At 41.3% G+C, this 19,269-nt stretch overlaps 1 protein-coding gene across 1 annotated transcript in view; it reads left to right on the top strand.

Annotated features, from left to right (window-relative positions):
* Positions 1-19,269, top strand: part of COL6A5 (collagen type VI alpha 5 chain) — a gene marked incomplete at both ends in the record, with an annotated part of 100,382 nt that overhangs the window by 33,623 nt on the left and 47,490 nt on the right. The window contains 10 exons of the mRNA XM_084247816.1: positions 3,308-3,370; positions 4,659-4,721; positions 5,713-5,775; positions 7,078-7,140; positions 9,558-9,608; positions 10,010-10,045; positions 11,585-11,647; positions 12,680-12,742; positions 17,262-17,297; positions 17,414-17,450. Coding sequence (XP_084103942.1) covers positions 3,308-3,370; positions 4,659-4,721; positions 5,713-5,775; positions 7,078-7,140; positions 9,558-9,608; positions 10,010-10,045; positions 11,585-11,647; positions 12,680-12,742; positions 17,262-17,297; positions 17,414-17,450 — 538 coding nt within the window. The remainder of the gene's footprint in view (positions 1-3,307; positions 3,371-4,658; positions 4,722-5,712; positions 5,776-7,077; positions 7,141-9,557; positions 9,609-10,009; positions 10,046-11,584; positions 11,648-12,679; positions 12,743-17,261; positions 17,298-17,413; positions 17,451-19,269) is intronic.

Raw genomic sequence — 19,269 nt, forward strand, 5'->3', positions numbered from 1 at the left:
CCTTTGAGCTTATGTATTAATATTTTAAACTGGTTAAACATTCTGTCTTTCTCCTCATATGTTGCCAGTGTCAAAGAATCACTGATAAATTCTTCCTGAATGAACCAAAATACTGGTGGTGAGGACCAAGCCAGTGGCAACTTCTAGATCTCATAGTAACTTTATAGCATCCCATGTACTATCAAGTCTAAAACAGGGACATTGGATTTCCTCTTCTTTTTCAGGACCAAGAAATCTCTTTTCTCTTCATGGACTACTGAACTAGAGATGGTATTTTTGTGTTAGAAACTCCTTTTTCATACACCCTTTTTTATGGAAATCATTCCAAAAATGCACAGCATTCTAGATTTGACCCTAACTTTTGTTAAAATACTTGGCTTTCTTTTCAACTATAAACTTGGAATCCTCTCATCACTTTGAAGAGTGACTGATTGCCTTTCTCTTTGGGAAAGATAGTGGAGAAATGTGTCTTAATTCCTGCTGCCTTTGTTTATCTTGAGTCATAGTATTTAGGGCAAAGGCTCTACAGTCAGATGATTTAGGTTTCCTAGTGTTGTTTCTGGTAGAATTCTTTGGGAGTTAACCCTGTTCTGTGCACAAGAGAATTAACATTAATCAGAGGAAGCAGGAGAGTATCAAGATGAGCTAAATGCTATAAATTTTAAATATAATTGGTGTAAGTGAACATACTTTCATTTCAAAATAGCTTTATAGCTGTCACCATTAATCAGGCACTTTTTAAAAAGACGCTAGCGGTGAACCAGCCAATTATTTTGTTACTCCAAGGGCAAGGAGGGTTTCCTTTGCCCTCCCCCATCTTCATCCACTTCCCTGCCCATCTTGTCCTTTATAACCTCTTCTCCTCCTGAATTAAATAAAGTCACCTGGACACAAAACAACATCAAGCTTTCTACCTCTCCCCTACCTTTCAGTAAAGGCCAGAATTCTCATTGAGGGTCAGAGGATGTTAAATGGAAGGCAACTCTAAAAACAAGCAAGCCTAAGTCTTTGCCTCCTGTGTGACAAAGTTTCAACTTATGTAAATGAATTGTTACACCAGCTGTTCCCCAAACAATGGATCAGTGTCCTGGAAATGAGGGCCTTTGCGACATTGTTCTGGGCTTTGCATTAGGTCTGTCACACATGAAGATGACTTACAGTAATTGTATTTATGCTTCTTTAGCTTCTTTGTGCCAAATCACTTTCAAATATTAATTGAATCCTCATGACAAACTGTGAGATAGATACTGCCATTATAGCCATTTTACAGATGAGGAAAATCAAGGAACCTGAGTACCTTGCCCAGAATCAGGACAGGTAGTAAGGGGTGGAGCTGGGATTGGTGCCCAGCCTGCCTCCATCCAGAGCCTGGGCTCCTAACCTCTTGGGCTGAGCCTACCATGCAGATGCTTTGTGCCATGCAGGCTCTCCAGGACAGGGCTGGACTCAAGACTACCTGACTTCTAAGGACATGTACTGAGCCATTGTGCTACGCTGTCTGCACAGAATAAACATTCTTTATCTTCCCTTTTTTAAAAAAATAAATGAGGTGTAATTGACCTATAACAATCACTTCAGGTGTACAGCCTACTGATTCCATATTTGTGTTTCCTGAGGAAGGATCACCATAATCAGGATAAACTAACATCCATAATCTCCTTGCTTTTGAATGGAGAGAAAATTATGATATTGTGGTTGAGTGACCTCAACTTTTTTCACTGTTTTGCTTCTGCTTTCTTGTGTTGAGAGCTCTGCATGAAGATACAAAGAGCTGACAAGTCACAATGGGTAACTTCTCCTAAGGGGTATGTGCATTTTAAAAGCCAAGCACATCTGAATTAAGGGACAGAAGCTCTGTGGAGAAATTCTAAATTATCAGCCAACCTGGCAGAGGTGATATTTGGTCAGGTGGTGTATTCTAAGAAAATGAATAGTTGAAAGAAAGTAGCAGTTCTGAAATAATTTCCGTGACTGCCTTTCTGAATGAATGAATAAATGAATGAATAAAATTTTAAGTATTTGTTTTGTACCTAAAGTGATCATAGTTGTTTATCACAACACAAAGTACGTTGATGGTTGAGATGTTCCGCATCTATCTCAAGGAGACAGGGTAAGAGGAGCTGGTTTAGGGATGTGTGAGCACAGATTATATCATTACTGTTCAGGAGGAAAGAAATTAAGATCTGGGGTCTGAATCGTCTTCCTGCTGGAAAGGGGAGGGTATGACAAATATGGCCACTAGGTGGAGAACCTGAGCTGATAATATGAAATCTGGAGAGCTAGGTACAGACAGATTTTGGCTTCAGCTGCCAGCAGGCTATGCTCAGATGAACCTGATGGTATCATTGGGACCACCACATGGCTAAGCAGGCCCCACTGTCAATTTTCTCCTTGTAGAATTCCATGGAAACCAGCCCCAGTGGGTGGGCCTTTAGGTGGCACCGTACCTAACGATTTTTAGCACCTCCCTAAGAGCGAATTGGGGCCCAGGACAGAGACAGACAGATGTGACACAGCTTGTTCTCATGTAGGAAGCCTCTGATTATCAGACAGTAACTTTGTGGGATTTGCTGGAGAGCACAAGGTAGAAGCCAGGCTCTTCAGGATGATTGGATTCTCCAGACAGCCTCCCAGATAAATGTCAGAGGTTTTCAGACGAGCTGGGTCTGTAATGACTTTTAGAGTGGTTTGCAATCAATCCCCCAAATGTTAGTCCATAATTAAGTGCCCAGTGTGAAAACTTGTCTTTGGAAATTGCCTCAGAGAAGTCATTTCTGTGAGCTGCTCATTACTTATGTCTATCAGGGAATGAGAGGCTGTTTTGCCTCTAAGTATCCTCCACCCAGATACCACCACTAACACTTTACCTTTTCTGTCCTAGGGAAGAGAAGGTCAAAGGGGAGTCCGGGGTCTTCCAGTAAGTGTCCTTTACTTTCTGTCCTGCCGGGGTGGTGAGGAGATTGCTCCTGGGAAAGCAGCACTGGGAGTGGACGAGCATCTAACAAGGATGCTGTGGGAAGCTCAGGGCTCTGGGAACGACCTGCACAGCCCCAGACTGTGTTTGATTACTTTACATGTGTGGTGCAAATTGATCACAAGAGAGAAAAAATTTTTTATAATGATTAATGATCATATGTTTGTTTCTTAGACAGTGTAGAACAGTAAAATCCTAGCAAAGTAGGGATTGCACCCAGAGTCAGACAAAATAGTAGCTGTGGACTCTGTTCTAGAGTGCTAGATGCTATCAAAAGAAAATTTGTATGGAGACTGTGGAGAAAAATCTTAACACTGAAAACTTGTTCATCAGGGGGTGCCAGGAATCCCCGGACCCAAAGGTGAACTGGGACCCGAAGGATTACAAGGCCCACAGGTGTGTTGGAATATTTCACAAATACTATAAATAATAATGAGCTATTCTGCTGGGAAGATGGCAAATAATTCTGTGTTAAATAACTGAGAAATGTTTTCTCTGCACCAGCCCTCCTTGTTGGTCTGGCTCTGGAATTCTGCTTTCCCGCACTGGGTGGGCTGTCTGTATCCACCAGACAGCTCCTGCATTTGCAGGTCACTCATAGAGGAAAGGCTCTGTGCTTACTGAAGCTGTGTGTGCAAATTAGTAATAGGAATTATTAAGACCTTCACTTTGCATCAGTAATCAGTATCAGGAGCAACAAGTTGACATTCCTTAACTGAGGTCCCACTCCTGTGAAGGATGCCAGGAATTGGAAGCTGTTATTCAGCTCACCCAAAACTGCTTCCACAGGGATGCGTGTGCTTCTGGGGTAGCACTGATGGGAGCTGTTTGCCTCTTGCCATGGCCATTTCATTAGTGATGTGGGCTGTGGTCAGGACGGCTGTCTGCCTCTTGTCAGGAGGATGCCAGGGCCATCCTGAGAGAATGGCCTTGTAACACGTGGGTATTTAGTCACTTTATGGAACCTGGGTTATTAAGACTAGATTGAATTTGGGATTGCCCTGAAGGTTTGAGGGTCCCTGAGCCCAGCCACCAGCTAGCAGATCCCCTCAATTGAATAACCATGGGACCAGCCTCACTCCATTGCCAGGCTTTATGTGGGAGGAGCAGCGTTATCTCAGCAGCTCAGCGCCCTTGAACTTAGGTAGAGAGCCAAGGCTGGGCCAGCGGCTCTGTTTGTACTGGGCAGCCAGGGCCACTTCGCAGTGGGGGCTTTGGAAGTGAGAAGCATCACCAGCACCTCTAACTTTTCCTTATGCTTTAGTTCCTCAGCTCATGTCTGCTGCAAGAATGTCCTTTTATGCTAATGTGAGGCAGTTATTTGTTCTATATTTTATACGATGATAAGCACTTTGACCCAGGTAGCCTGCCTCATCAAAGAATACATCTGACCGTTTGCTTATGTTTTCCTTCCTCCTTCTGTGTTTTGTTTCTCCATTTAGCCTCTTTTTTATTTCTCCCTGTCAGAGAGGCATGACGGTCTCATACCCAAGCAGTGAATTCGTTAGTAAGATCTATATGCTATCCCCTCAATTACTCTTCTAAAATACGCTTAATTTCAGAGTTGAAAAATGCTTGAAGGGTTGGTCCATTGCATTTCCATTGGGATGTTTCCAAAGCATTAATGAAGAGAGTCAGTTTTCATTAACTTCATTGCGTTATATTTCTTTTGTTACCACAAAAGGGGCAAAGGGGTCTCCCTGGCAGGAAAGGGGAAAAAGGAAGTCACGGGCCTGTAGGACCTCAGGTGAGTGACCCAGAAATGTTTGTCAGTTTTGATTTTCCTCTTGCCTCAGAACATTTTCATGTTCGTTTTATATCACCTACATATAGTCTTTCATTTTTAGATTAACTGGATACAGATTTTTAGACCAACTCAGATTCCTTGTACACAGCTTAAACACTCCTCTTTCTCATGCACTGTGTTTTACTGGGAAAACCCGAAGAAAGCTTTTGGAAGGACATACATGAACACTTCAGAACCTGATAAATTATTCTGATTTTTCTAACTTAAAAATTATCTGTGTCTTACATATCTCTATTGACTATAGATATTTGAAAACAATTCTACCAAGATCCCTCACTAGACAAATTCGATTCCCAAGTTCAGCTTTGAATTCACACTCTGAATCTCTTTGGTTCCTGAGTTTCTCACAGTGAGCAATGAGAGTTTGGTTGATGAGGATTTGTGTGAAAACTTTTCTGAAACTATTCAGTTTCTTCAGCTCAGATAGGCCAGTGTTACCTGAGCTTGCTCAGCTATCTTCTGGCACATAAAAGATGTTTTGGCCCATTTTCAGATTGGGAAACTGAAATGTATTGTAGCCCGCTGTCTTGTACGTGTGCAATGTCCCATCGTGAATGTGTGCATAGCACCATTGTGCTATGTTTGCATGGTGCAGAGCCCAGAAGTACAAGGCAGCAAAATGTCCTAGTCTCACCAAATGAGTGCACCACAGCACTCATTTCATGCATTAGCCATACTCAGAAGCAACGTCCTTTAGCAAGGGCACCTTTTCTCTTTCTCACTAAGACCCTGTGGGGGCTCAGGATGTCCCTGTGGCCTCTGCCGAGGACTCATCCACTTTCAGCCCAGATGTCTCTCCCTCAGGCAACTGGCTCTTTGCATAGGGCGACATCAAGGAGCAGTTAGAAATGATGTGAAGAAAAGCAAAACTAATCTAATGGGTTTTGTAAGAATTGCTGCAGAGCCAACATTTGCATCTCTCATCTTTCAGGGTTCTTCTGGGCCAGTGGGAGCCAAAGGGAATCATGGAAGACCTGGACCTTTGGGGAGAAAAGTAAGTGTTGTTTCTTACAGATTCCAAATACTAAGACCAAAAGTGCCTCCATTCTTTTCCTGATATTCATGTTAATTAAATCTCACCTGATTAAATCCAGGTACTGTTAACCACCCCACCCAGCCTCCACCTCCAGCTCTCTGGTAACATTCTTGTCCTTTCACTGAGCAAAGAATTTCTGCTTTCCTCTCTATGAAACTGCCCCATTTCACTAGGTGAGACAGAGCAATCTCATCCATTACAAAACAACTCTGAAAAATTTCAGCTCCCTGATTTCTGAATGTAGAAATGCACTTGGTGACAGAGTTGGAAGGAGGGCAGGGGTAGGGCTGGGTGGCAATGTGAACACTCAGATCTGTTGGTGCTTGCAGTTCTCTGTCTAACTCGACCCTCTCTCTTTCTGGGGTGGCACTGCTAGAAATTGCCAGGGAGAAAACTATTGGCCTATTCAGAGCCTCACTCCCCTGCCTAAAGCCTTCAGTGGCTCCCTGCCCCAGGCCGGCTTCACCTGGGACTACTAGGCCATGCAAGATGTCCAGCGTAGAAGCCACATGCCTATTTGAAGGCTCAAGATTGCGCTTCAGAGATTCTGCAGTTTATCTTGACTTCTCTGTGGCCATTACCAAAATCTCCAAACTTTAAAGTAGCTTAGAAGACCCTGTGCTCTTTAATGGAGTATGTTTATCATGATTTGGGTACATGGCCTGACCTTGTTTAATTCTGAGCCTTCATTGCTCATATCCTTTCTGCATGCCCCTGCAGGCTTCTCACCAAAACCTTCCCTCTCCTGGACCATTCTCACCACTCCCTTCATCCTTGTTCCAGCTCACACATCTATCCTTTGCACCTCAACATCTCTGCTTTTTTCCTTTAGGCAGCCATCCTCCTCAGCCACACCAAATCTAATTTAGAGTCCCCTTCTCTCTGCTCCCATAGTACCCTGAACATTATCACACAAAATTGTCTCCTTGTCTGTTTTTCCAACTGGACTGTGCTTGGGGAAGGCAGGACCACATCCATCAGGCTCAACAGTTTATTCTCCAGGACAATAAATAATAGTTGGATGCCTTGCCTTCTCCTGCAGTCCTTCTGAACCACAGGGAAAGCATGAGTCCAGTCTGGAGCTGCTCATGATTTTTGCTCTTCTTTAAGATCATGAAGTGTTTCCTATACACCATCTCTTTACAGAGTATTGAACCCTTGCTGAGAACTTGAGTCTCCATATCTAGTAGAAAGAGCTCTTTATAGTAGAAACCAGGTTTGATTTTTCTGATCTGAAGCTCTTCCTGTCTCACTCACCAGGGAGAACCTGGATTTTCTGGAGATCGAGGACAAGTGGGGCAAGCAGGACAGCGAGGAAAACAGGTATGACTGACCCTTCTCAGCTTTAGGTGAGAAAAAGGGAATTCTGAGAAAATTCTGAGAAAAAGGGAAGGGGGCCAACATCAGCCCAAGGACCTGGGGTATTGAAGATACTTTAGCACTTCCTAGGAAGATGTGGGATATTCCTCCGGTCCCCTGCAGGCCTCATTCTACAACTAGTCTGTCTATTAAAGAGAGGACAACAGTGAGGGGGAGGGGGCCTGCAGAGAGGATAAAGGGTAAGTTAGATCATGGCTTTTAATCTTTTAGCATCCAATATGGCCATGTAGGTGCATGTCCACTGAAAATCAGCACCAGCCATTTCTCTCTCTGATTTGCAAAACTCTAGGGTGACAACAAAAAGAGGAGAGGAGGGTCAAGAAATGGCACATCTGTTCTAGTGGCTCTGGCTATACCAGGACCTTGGTCTGTGGAAACAGTCACAGGAATGGTTTTGATTATTTTTTAAAAATGTTGTTACAAATGTTATGCATAGATAATGTAGAAAGTTGCTGAGCATGAAATAGTGGAAATGGGGAAAATATTATGCATAATCCTACCATTTTGAGATTTTTATCATTAACCTTTCGAGATACTAAAAAAGGTATTCTACTCTTCCCTCTTATTATGAGCATATTTCCATGTCATTATATTTCTCCCTCATCATTACTCTTCATAGCTTCAGGATATTCTCCTGAATGTATGTACTTTAGTTTATTTGACCAATCTCTTGTTACTGGATTTTTAATTTGTTTTCAGCACTGAAGATTCTTATATCTAACATTTAAGCCAAAATCATAATTAATTTCTACATAGAAATGTCTAGAAGTCACATAGCTGGGTAAAATTATATGTGTATATTTTCCTAAGGGCACTAAAGTGCCCTTAGGAAAATTCAAACAATAAACACACCCACAGTTATACAGGAGGATGGCTTGCTTCAAAGCATCCACCTCGACAGTGTGTCATGTGTCTCTTGTTCATCTTTATCAGTTACATTGACCTAAAAATGGAAATCTCAGTGTTCAAAGTGCACTTCTTTGGTTACTAGTGAAAGTGAACATTTCTCCATGTCTACACCTGTACTTCTTTGGGAAATTCTTAATCCATGTCATTTGGATCTGAATCCATAAGTCCTTGATGACTGTCCCTTTGCCTCATGCAGTGTTTGCAGAACAAAGTTGACTGAAGAAGTATCAGGACACATATAAGCAAATGAGGAAAACCCAGTAACACACATGTTCCAAGAGTTCAAGGTCACAGATTAAATCCTCTCTAGCTGGAGGCCCCCAGTGCTGCTCTCTTGACACCATCATAGATTACAATTAATTTTTTTTTTTGCTGAGCATTTTTTTAATTTAAATTTTATTTTTATATTCCCCATACAATTACAACCCCCTGATTTTGACTTCAATCCCTCCTTTCTCCGCCTCCCACCCCCCATAGAGTGTCTCTGGTTCATAGTTGTTTGTTGATTTTGATATTTTCTTTCTTTCTTTTTTTTTTGAAATTTATTTATTTATTTTAATAATAAATTTTACTTTTATATTCCCCATACAATTGCAACCCCCCATTTTGACCCCAATCCCTCCCCTCCCGCCTCCCACCCCCCAAAAATTGTCTCTGGTTCATAGTTTTTTGTTGATTTTGATTTTCACTTTCTTACAGTTATTCATTTTCCTTGTCCCTTATTTAAGTTTTCTAGATTCCTGCTATGAGTGAGACCATCCGGTATTTTTCTTTTTCTTTCTGGCTTATTTCGCTGAGCATGATCCTTTCCAGCTCCATCCATGTTGCTGCAAATTGCATGTGTTTATCTTTTTGAAGGCTGAGTAATATTCCATGGTGTATATGGACCACATCTTCTTGATCCAGTCATCTATTTTTGGGCATTTGGGTTGTTTCCAAAACTTAGCTATTGTAAATAGTGCTGTATAAACGTAGGGGTGCAGGTGCTCTTTGGAATTACTGTTTCTGTGTCCTTTGGGTAAATACCTAGGAGTGGAATTGCTGGATCATATGGAAGCTCCATCTTTAGCAGGTTGAAGAATCTCCACACAGCTCTCCATAGTGGTTGGACTGGTTTGCACTCGCACCAACAGTGCAGGAGAGTTCCTTTTTCTCCACACCCTCGCCAACATTTGTTGTTGCTAGTTTTTTTAATATGTGCCATTCTCACTGCTGTAAGATGGTATCTCATGGTAGTTTTGATTTGCATTTCCCTGATTACAAATGATGAACATTTTTTCATATGCCTGTTGGCCATTTGCATTTCCTCTTCAGAGAAGTTTCTTTTTAGCTCTTCTGCCCACTTTTTGACTGGATTATTTTCTTTGTTTTTGTTGAGTCTCATCAGCTCTTTGTAGATTTTGATTACAGTTAATTTTTTGAGAAACTGAAATGAACTGATATGTTCACAGGGAGATAATGGCATCCCAGGCTATGGTCAGATGGGACGAAAAGGAATAAAGGTAAATACGGAAAACAATTATTTCTTTACTTGAGAAATCAAACCTAAAGAATACAAGAAGAGGGCCTTCCCTGGAGGCACACAGCGGTTGAGTGCTGGGCTACGAAGCTGCCCACAGCCTCTGCAGCGCTGGTTCGATCCCCGGCTGCCAGTGAGGGTCCCACATGGCATGCATACCTCTCCTGTCGTGCCCACTGCTCCTCTCAGCAGTGTATTCGCCAGTCTGCCTGTTCTGTTCCCTGCTCTGGCTCTGGTGAATTCTCTCACCCTCCTGCGCTTCTGACTGTACCCACTGCTTGTGTAAATAAATTAATTAATTTTAAAAAAAAAGAATACAAGAAGAAATGATCATATTGTAGAGTGGTATACTGATTCATTTATGTTTTCTGCTGGAAATTATAGGGCCCAAGAGGATTCCTTGGTGATATGGGACAAAAGGTATTTGCTCATGACCTCCTTTTGAAATTACCACTATCTTAACCTTTACTTTAGGTGTGAATAAAAGGGGGCCCCTTTGCTCCCCCTCAAAAAAAAAAAGCCTGAAGAAAGGACCATAATAATTCCTGTGACTCTTTTGTCCTCTTTTTGATTTCTCTGCCTTCTTGACGTAGTTTAACACTCTTGGCTTCAGCTATTGTTATTAGTACTTAATTATTGAGGCCTCACTTCTCATTGGCCTCATTGGCTTCCTTATTTCTATCTTTTCCCTTCTTTAGTTAATCCCAAGCACAACTTCAGTTAATCGAAAAAAAAGTTGTTTTTTTTTCCCAAAGTACAGCCTAATTATGTTACTACCCTGATCGAACATCTGCCAGAATTCCTCATTGCCTACCAAACTGACATCCATCTCCATGCTCCATGACTCTGCCTTCCTTTGCAGCCAGAGTGGCTCATGTTAAATCTGTCTTACATACTGAAATTCTATAATAAGATTTTCATTAAAAAAAAGAGTATTCTGGGCCTCCCCGGTGGCGCAGCCGTTGAGCGCTGGGTTGCAAAGCTGCCCGCGGCCTCTGCGGCGCCGGTTCGATCCCTGGCTGCTCCCCGGCCACCAGAGGAGGGTCCCACGTGGCACGCAGACCTCTCCTGCCACCCGCTGCTCCCCTCAGCAGTGTACTTCGGTCCTTCTGCCTGCTCTGCTCCCCGCTCTGGCTCTGGTGAGGTCTCTCACCCTCCCGTGCTTCTGACTGTACCCAGTGCATGTATAAACAAAACAAACAAACAAATAAATAAATAAAAACATGCCTCTATTAAAAAAAAAAATTTAAAAAAAAAGAGTATTCTGTCCAGAACAGTATCTCCCATAAAGTTTATGCTCAAATTAAAATGCAAAATGGGGGTAAAAACAGTTCTAATTAAGCAAGTCAAATCAATTATAGAAAAACCTCCAGTTTTTGAATCTTTTTCAAAGTGCTTTAAAGGATGAATTACCAAGAGATTCTTCCTTTGGTAGAGAAGGTTGAAAGAAGGGACCATATAAACAACTGTTAGAACAACAGTACTTATTGTAGAGGAACTAATTTCTAAGTTACTAATAAAGGGAGAAAATGAGCATATTTCAATTTATGAATAGATGTGTAATTAACATATTGATAAATAACTAGCATTTGTTTCTCACTAAAGTCAAAGTAAATTTTTTCTTACCTTAAACTCTTTTAGAGATGATTGATGAGTTTAGAAAGTGAATTATAGTGAGATACCATGTTTTCCCTGCCTTTCAAGCATTTTTCTTTAGATATTTTCAGTAACTGATTGGAAAACCAGTGACTCCATCTTTTTTGCATAAATATTTGTATTATTAGAAAATCTAAACTAGCTTGGGTGAATATCTAAGTATATCAATGGTTTAGTTTCAAATGACACTTGATTTTTAATATATGATAGAGTTATAGCAAAATGAGGTTTTAGACTGGAATTATTTTTATTCTTCTGTAGCAAAAACTGTACTACCATAATTGCTTATGTCTAAATCTTCAGGGTAATGTTGGTGATCCTGGAATTCCTGGAAGTCCTGGACCCAAAGGATTTAAGGGACTAACAGTAAGTGACCCATAATTCCAGAAATAATAAATGTTTCTTTGGAATATTGGCTTTTATGTCGTTAATTATAAATATGGATTATTATCAGTCTAACCCAGGAACATCTAAAATGCTACTTCCTAACTGTGTAACCTTTAGCACACCTTTTCAGGGTCTCTCTTTCTATAATGTAAAAGTTGAACTTTGATTCCTAAGGTCACGTTAAGCTCTGAATTTAAGTCTATGATTCCATGAGTTGAACTCTTATAAGGATTTACAAATTGATAACTGTCTGTCCCGAGAAATGTCAGTGTCTTCTAGTCCTTTCTAACATACATGTTAAAGCCCAAAATACTAATTCTGTGAGTGGAAATGAAACTGACATCTTCCCACTGTACCCCTGATTTTCTGACAATTCCACAACCCATAACCAAGGTCATGTAGGATATTCATTTTAAGGAAGGCTGTTGAGATCGTCTCACTAGCAAGATATACAGCAGAATGTTATGCTTATTGAAAAACAAGTATCTGAGGCAAGCATCCCTTCTTATTAAAGTTTGAGTGTGATATTAGTTCATCATTATCAGTGTGAAAACACGGTTCAATAGATACTTCCCATCTGCTGGGAGGTTTCATTAGTATCCTTATCTATCACCTTGAAGAGTATGAATGCCACAGCCTACCCATGTCCTCTGAGGTATGTATGAAGGGAATTATTTTTGTTAGGTGAGCCTTTGCAGATGGGAAGGGTGGTTTGTTTGTTTTTTGTTTGATTTGTTGTTGTTATTTGATCTCTGTGTGCCGTGATTTATTTGCTTTTTTTTAAGTACCAATTACAGTCTATGACTAATGTAGATTTAAATGCACAGCCAGTACAAGAGCAAAATATGTCATTAAAAAAGAGGTTAAGAGAAATGGATGTTTACCAGTGATTAAGAATGACTGGTTTATATTATAAGCAAGCAATTTTTACTTGACTTGAATTAGTAGTTGCTTTCTTAAAAAGTTTTAAATTACAAAGTTCCATAAACTAATGCATAGTCTGGTCTGCAGGCCTTTGAAGGTTTGAAAGGTGAAGCAGGATCTCGCGGACCCCCAGGTCCTCCTGGTCGGAGAGTAAGTATACTCATGAGAATTAAATGGCATATAGAGAATGTTCAATAGAAAGAATACAAATTTTAAAGCCAGAAGCGCTGGATTCAAGTCTAAGTTCTGCTTCTTGCTTATTGTGTGTCCTTGCAACAGTCACTGGCCTTTCAGTTTGCCTCTAAAATGGGGATGACATATCCTGTCCTAACCACCTGCAGAGGCAGCTGTGAGTATCAGATAGTCACTTGTGCACAGTCTTTGTAAACTAAAGTTCAATGCAAAATTAACTGTTATTGCGATTTATTTTTACTGATGTCTTAAAAATAGGGATGTGATCAGATAAGCTTTATCAGGGTGTCCTGGCAAAGTTCCATCATGCCAGACAAGTTCATACAGTTTCCCAAAACCATTATTATTGCCCTCCTGTGCTCAAAATTTAGACTTTTGAGAGATTTGGAAATATTACTACAACTTTCCATTGTAAGAAGATGAAACCTCTGGAAGCAGCCCCAGGCAGAGTCAGGTACATCTCCCACTGATGAAATATTTGTATTCTATTTTAGTGCCTCTCATGTTACTATAATGATTTACTTACACATCTCTCTCTCCTAATAAGCACATCAGGTAAGAGCTAGACATTGCCAGCATCTGTGTTTTATGTAGGAGGCACAGGCAGCATTGTGTAAGGACTGGAGAAACTGCTTATCTTGTTTTGTGTGTTGTGTTTTATGACTGCCTGGAGAGGTTCTTTTATAAAGAAAACCCCCAAAATGAATGTTTTGAGGACAGCGGAATCCATACTAGAATTAGAGTCAGCTAATTGTAAAGCCTTTTCTTTATTTTGCATTTAGGAACTGGTAAATGAATAATCTTAGTCGGGTGGGTGAGAATCTAATCTCTAGGTCAAGCTGATCTGAATTTATCCCCTTTCCATATTCTGGAGCTCTCGTTTGGGGGTTCCACATGTCTTGTCCTTGACCCTGCTGGATTAGTAGAATGTGACTTCTTTTCCATGTCCCTGACTCTCAGCCTCTGCTTAAACACTTGCTTAAATTTATTCTTGCTTAAATGTATTATTTGTTTAATTTGTTTTTTATTTATCAAGATAATATTGGCTTATAACATTGTATATGATTTAGAGATAGAGGATCTCCCTCTTCAATTGTTACCAAACCACACCCATGGTCTTCCACCATAGTCCATTGTGCTTTCTCCCCACTTTGTTCTCTCTGGCTCAGGCAGCCTCTGTTCTATAGTCACGCTTCCAGGGTTTGTTATTGGTTTGGCTTTATCCAATCCTTTGATTTGTTTCTCTATATTTTATGTATAAGTGACACCATCTGTTATTTGTCTTTCTCCTTCAGACTTATTTCACTTAGCATAATCCCCTCTAGTTCTATCCATGTTGATTCAAATAGCAAGAGTATTTTTTTTTTTTTTAGATTTATTTGTGTATACATACAAGAACTGGAGTGTAGACCAGAGGTACAGGGGGTGAGAGGATTAACCAGAGCAAGTGGGGAGCAGAACAGGAGGATCCACTGAAGTACACTGCTGAGGGGAGCAGTGGGAGAGGCAGGAGAGGTCTGCTGCACCATGTGGATTGCCCCCTGGCTGGGGATTGAACTTGTGCTGCTGTGGCAGGTGACAGCTTGACAGCACTGTCTTTAACCCCTGGGCCACCAGGGAGGCCCCCTATTTTTTTAAATAGCAGAGTAGCCTCCCATTGTGTATATATATAGTGCTTTTTCCTGACCCACTCCTTGTTTTGGGCACAGAGGCAATTTCCATAGCTTCAATAGTACTGCAGTGAACATAGGCGTGTACATACCCCTCTGAACTAGTGTTTTTGTATTCTTTGGTTAGATACCTCCATTTATGATAAAAAAAAAACTCAAAAAATGGGCATAGATGGAACATACCTCAATATAATAGAGGCCATATATGACAAATCCACATATAACATCATTCTCAATGGTGAAAATTGAAAACTTTCCCACTGAGATCTGGTATAAAACAAGTGTGTTCACTTTCACTACTACTATTCAACATAGTATTGGAAGTCCTAGCTAGAGCAGTTAGGCCAGAAAAGGATATATAAAAGGAATCCAAATTGGGAAGAAGATAAAGCTTTCATTATTTGTAAATGACATGATACTGAAGACAAAAGACGTGAAACTAAAGACTCCACTAGAAAGCTAGTTGAAACAATCAGTTTAACCAAGTGGCAGGATGCAAAATCAATATGCAAAAGTCAGTTGCCTCCCTATATGCAATAAGTTAGAAGAGGAAGAAATCAAGAAAACTATCCCATTTATAATTGCATTAAAAAGCATTATATACCTAAGAGTAAACTTAACAAAGGAGGTGAAGGAAGGACCTATATGATGAAAAGTACAAGATATTGCTAAAAGAAACGAGACACAAAGAAATGAAAAGCTAGCCCCAGCTCATGGGTTGGAAGAATTAACATTGTAAAATGGCCATACTACCAAAGCAATATAAGAATTCATTTCAATTCCTATCAAAGTTTCAGTGGCACTCTTCAAAGATACAGAACAAACATTACTGAAATTCAGATGGAACCACAAAATACCCCGAATAGCCAAAGTAGTCCTGACAAAAATGAGGAATAATGGTGGTATTCCACTCCCAGACTTCAAACTATACTACAAAACTCTACTAGTTTAACTTATTCTTAAGCCCAGTCTTTTATTTTATTTTATTTTTATTTTATTTTTTTTTAGAGGCATGTTTCATTTATTTATTTATTTATTTATTTGATTGTTTGTTTTGTTTATACATGCACTGGGTACAGTCAGAAGCGTGGGAGGGTGAGAGAATTCACCAGAGCCAGAGCGGGGAGCAGAGCAGGCAGAAGGACCGAAGTACGCTGCTGAGGGGAGCAGCGGGTGGCAGGAGAGGTCTGCATGCCATGCAGGACCCTCCTCCAGTGGTCGGGGAGCAGCCGGGAATCGAACCGGCGCCACAGAGGCCGCGGGCAGCTTCGCAACCCAGCGCTCAACCGCTGCGCCATCGGGGAGGCCCAAGCCCAGCCTTTTAGAACATACTTTCCGTACTGATCCTCTGTAGACATGACTGTTAATTCCATTACTTAGCCAGAGACTCTTCTTTTCTTTGTCTAAATGGCTATACATTTTATTTTCCGCCATAATTTGCAAAAGTAAGGGTGAGACTTTGAGTGAAATGCATAATTTCCTGATTTGAATCAGGAAGGAAATATGCTCCTAATGGTAGAATCATGGATGCCACAGCATTTCTGATTAATACCAGCAGCATACACTGGGCCACAGCTTTCAGCAGGTATTTCACTATATTGGTTGGATGGGTGGATGGATGGATGGATGGATGGATGGATGGATGGATGGATGATGGGTAAATGGTCAGATGACCCATTTGTCTTTTAGAACAGAGATTCACCGGTTGAGGAAATGGTGGTGGGGGGTGTTGAATGTCAGGGAAATTGTGCGTGTGAGAGCATGTAATAGCACTGTATGAGGTCAGCATCCCAGCATTTATCAGTTGCCCAAAGAGGTCTGTCCACATGTGAATGAATCATCTGCCAAGATCCAAGAATCAGAACCAACTGCCAAGAAGAAGCCTGATCATAATTAAAGGAAATAAGAAGGGGAAAGACAGCTCAAGAAGCATTGACTTGTTTCAGGAATCTTCCCTGGTTCATCTCACTCAATTATTTGTAATCTTTTGCTTCATAACCTTTCAGCGCTTACGAGCTTAGTGGGTATGCTTTTCTTTTGTGTGATGTCCATTTGCTAGGTGATTGTCTTTGGTTCTTGCGCGCAGTACAGGTGGTATGCTACAGTTTGCATACACTTGTACCTCTAAATTCTCAATAAAGTCTCTCTCCTTCATGCTACCTTTTGGGAAATCTACTGTTTACAATTGTTAGATATTCTTGTGAGAAATGTCTTCAGAGTGCTATATCTTTAGTACAAATCCCTTTAAGAAATACTCATGCTTTCCTAACTTCTTTTCACCCTGGGAAAATAATTCAGTTCACTCTGGGCAGATATCAGCTTAATTGATCTGACACTGAAATAATAGAGTTAATGCTCTTGTTTTAAATGGGGAAAGAGCATTGTAATCCCCAGCTCAGGATACTTTGACAGTGGTGCTTTAAAGAATGGAGGTGGGCCTCCCCGATGGCGCAGCAGTTGAGCGCTGGGTTGCAAAGCTGCCCGCAGCCTCTGCAGGGCCGGTTCGATCCCCGGCTGCTCCCCGGCCACCAGAGGAGGGTCCCACATGGCGCGCAGACACCTCCTGCCGCCCGCTGCTCCCCTCAGCAGTGTACTTCGGTCCTTCTGCCTGCTCTGCTTCCCGCTCTGGCTCTGGTGAATTCTCTCACCCTCCCGCGCTTCTGACTGTACCCAGTGCTTGTATAAATAAATAAATAAATCTTTAAAAAAAAAAAAAAAAAGAATGGAGGTTTTTTCCTTTGCTCTTGTTTTGTCACTAAAGACTCCAACCTACGTACCGATAACTTGCTCTGCTTTTGTTTTCCTAGGGCGTTAAAGGCATGGCAGGATTGCCCGTATATTCTGTATGTATCTCCTTATTCTTGAACGAAAACCCATTCTGGCCACTAGGCAATAAATACAGCTGCTCAGAGGTTGCTGTGTTCATGTTTCTTTTCTCTCCCTCTTCTTAAATTTGCAGCAGTGTGATCTGATCCAGTTCATACGGGACCATAGTCGTGAGTATCTGTATCATGGACCAGGGCATCAGTGATTGGTGAGGGCACTTAGGGTGAGCACAGTGTGGGTCTTTGGAATCAATAGGCTGAATTCAGTGTTGCGTGTGTCTTCTGTAATAAGCTTTTTGTGAGTGCCTGCTGTAGGAACAGCTCATGCCAGAGATGGGAAAAATGGGGCATAAGCGAAAGACAAGTACCTTAGCTCTTGAGTAGTGATTCATACTGGGTGAGAAAGTGATTCCTGTGGGAAATGATTAGAGATTCAAAAGGTGTGTGAATTATCTCACATCAATATAATAATTATATATAAAGGACTGAGAGGGCATAGCAGTCAGGGCCTGATCTCAGGGGCTTTGGGTTAGTTGCTCAGTGAAGGCTCTGGATAGAGGTAATTAACTGATTATGGGTGAATGATAAAGTTCAGCAAGGGAGTAAATGAAGACTCCACAAATAGAGCGGTTGACTTTGGTTGTGAAGAAGGAGAAAATGAGGCAGAAAAGGCCCAGTGATTTAGCATAAGGAAATAAAGCAAAAAAAAAAGAAAACGTTACAAGTAAAAAGGTTGTTGAAATATTCATTAGGGCAAAATGACTGTACATTATATTGTTTAAACTTTAGAATAAGTCAGTTATGGTACTTCATCTGTGAAATATTAAGGCGCTATGATTTTTTTTTAAAAGATTTATTTATTTATACAAGAACCGGGATACAGGCCAGATTTGCAGGAGGGTGAGAGGATTCACCAGAAACAGAACAGGCAGACTGACAAAATACACTGCTGAGGGGAGCAGTGGGCGTGACAGGAGAGGTCTGCCGTGCCATGTGGGACCCTCGCCGGCTGGCCGGGATTGAACTGGCACTGCAGAGGCTGTGGACAGCTTCACAGCGCTGCGCTCAACCACCTGTGCCACCAGGGGAGGCCCATGGAGCTATGATTTTTATGAAGAGACAGAATATGAAAGATACTGTCTTTAAAAAGCAGAAAATAAAATTGAGGATATATAGGAAAAATAAATAAAAGAGGAAACACTGAAAGATCAGGCAGTTTCTCCAAAGTCACCCAGATTTGCCAGACTCAAACTCAGTCAGGTGTGTTGTATTTCCAGAGCCTGTGCTTCTCGCCCCACAGCTGGTTGAAGTTGAACAAATGCACATTCTCAGGAAGAAAATAATCTGATTCAGGCCTTGAGATACAGAGGAGGCTGTGGGTACAGTCTGCTTGCAGTTGGGAATCAGACCCACAGGCCAAAGGCAAACAAAAGGTGTTTATAGAGTGGATGTGAGGAAAGCCTGTGCTGTGGGACAATTTGTTGCCAGGGGCAATAAAATCTTTTATTATATCTGGTGACTCATTTGCTTCCTAGGAATTGAGCAAAATGAACATGGAACTTTCAGGCCTGTGGTTTCTTGAAGATTTTACCAGCTGTTCCCTCTGATGCTTTTGAATCACACTTACAGACTAAACTCCTTAGAGAAACCAGATGCTGTTTTGCTCAGGAGGCACCCTGGGGATTTCCCCCCTCTCTCTAGATAGGGAAGTGCCCCAAATGTAGGAGCTGTATTTAGCAGAGATAAAATTCATTTGGAAATTCCTAGAGTTCCCGAGGTGTTCATCAGGGAAGAAAACAACACCCCATATTTTCACCATGCCTTGCTGAATGACTCTCAAAAGACACAAAGCAAACTCAATATTAACTGTCTTGCCATTTAGTCAGAGGCTCATCCTGCTTCCAAGACAAGTGATCAGTATTTCAGATTTCAACCAAAGTTCAGCTGAAGTCTGCTGGCCGTGGAGAAAAAGTCAGGACAGTGCAGAAAT

The sequence above is a fragment of the Talpa europaea genome (genome assembly GCF_964194135.1).
Source record: "Talpa europaea genome assembly, chromosome: 11".
Taxonomy (NCBI): domain Eukaryota; kingdom Metazoa; phylum Chordata; class Mammalia; order Eulipotyphla; family Talpidae; genus Talpa; species Talpa europaea.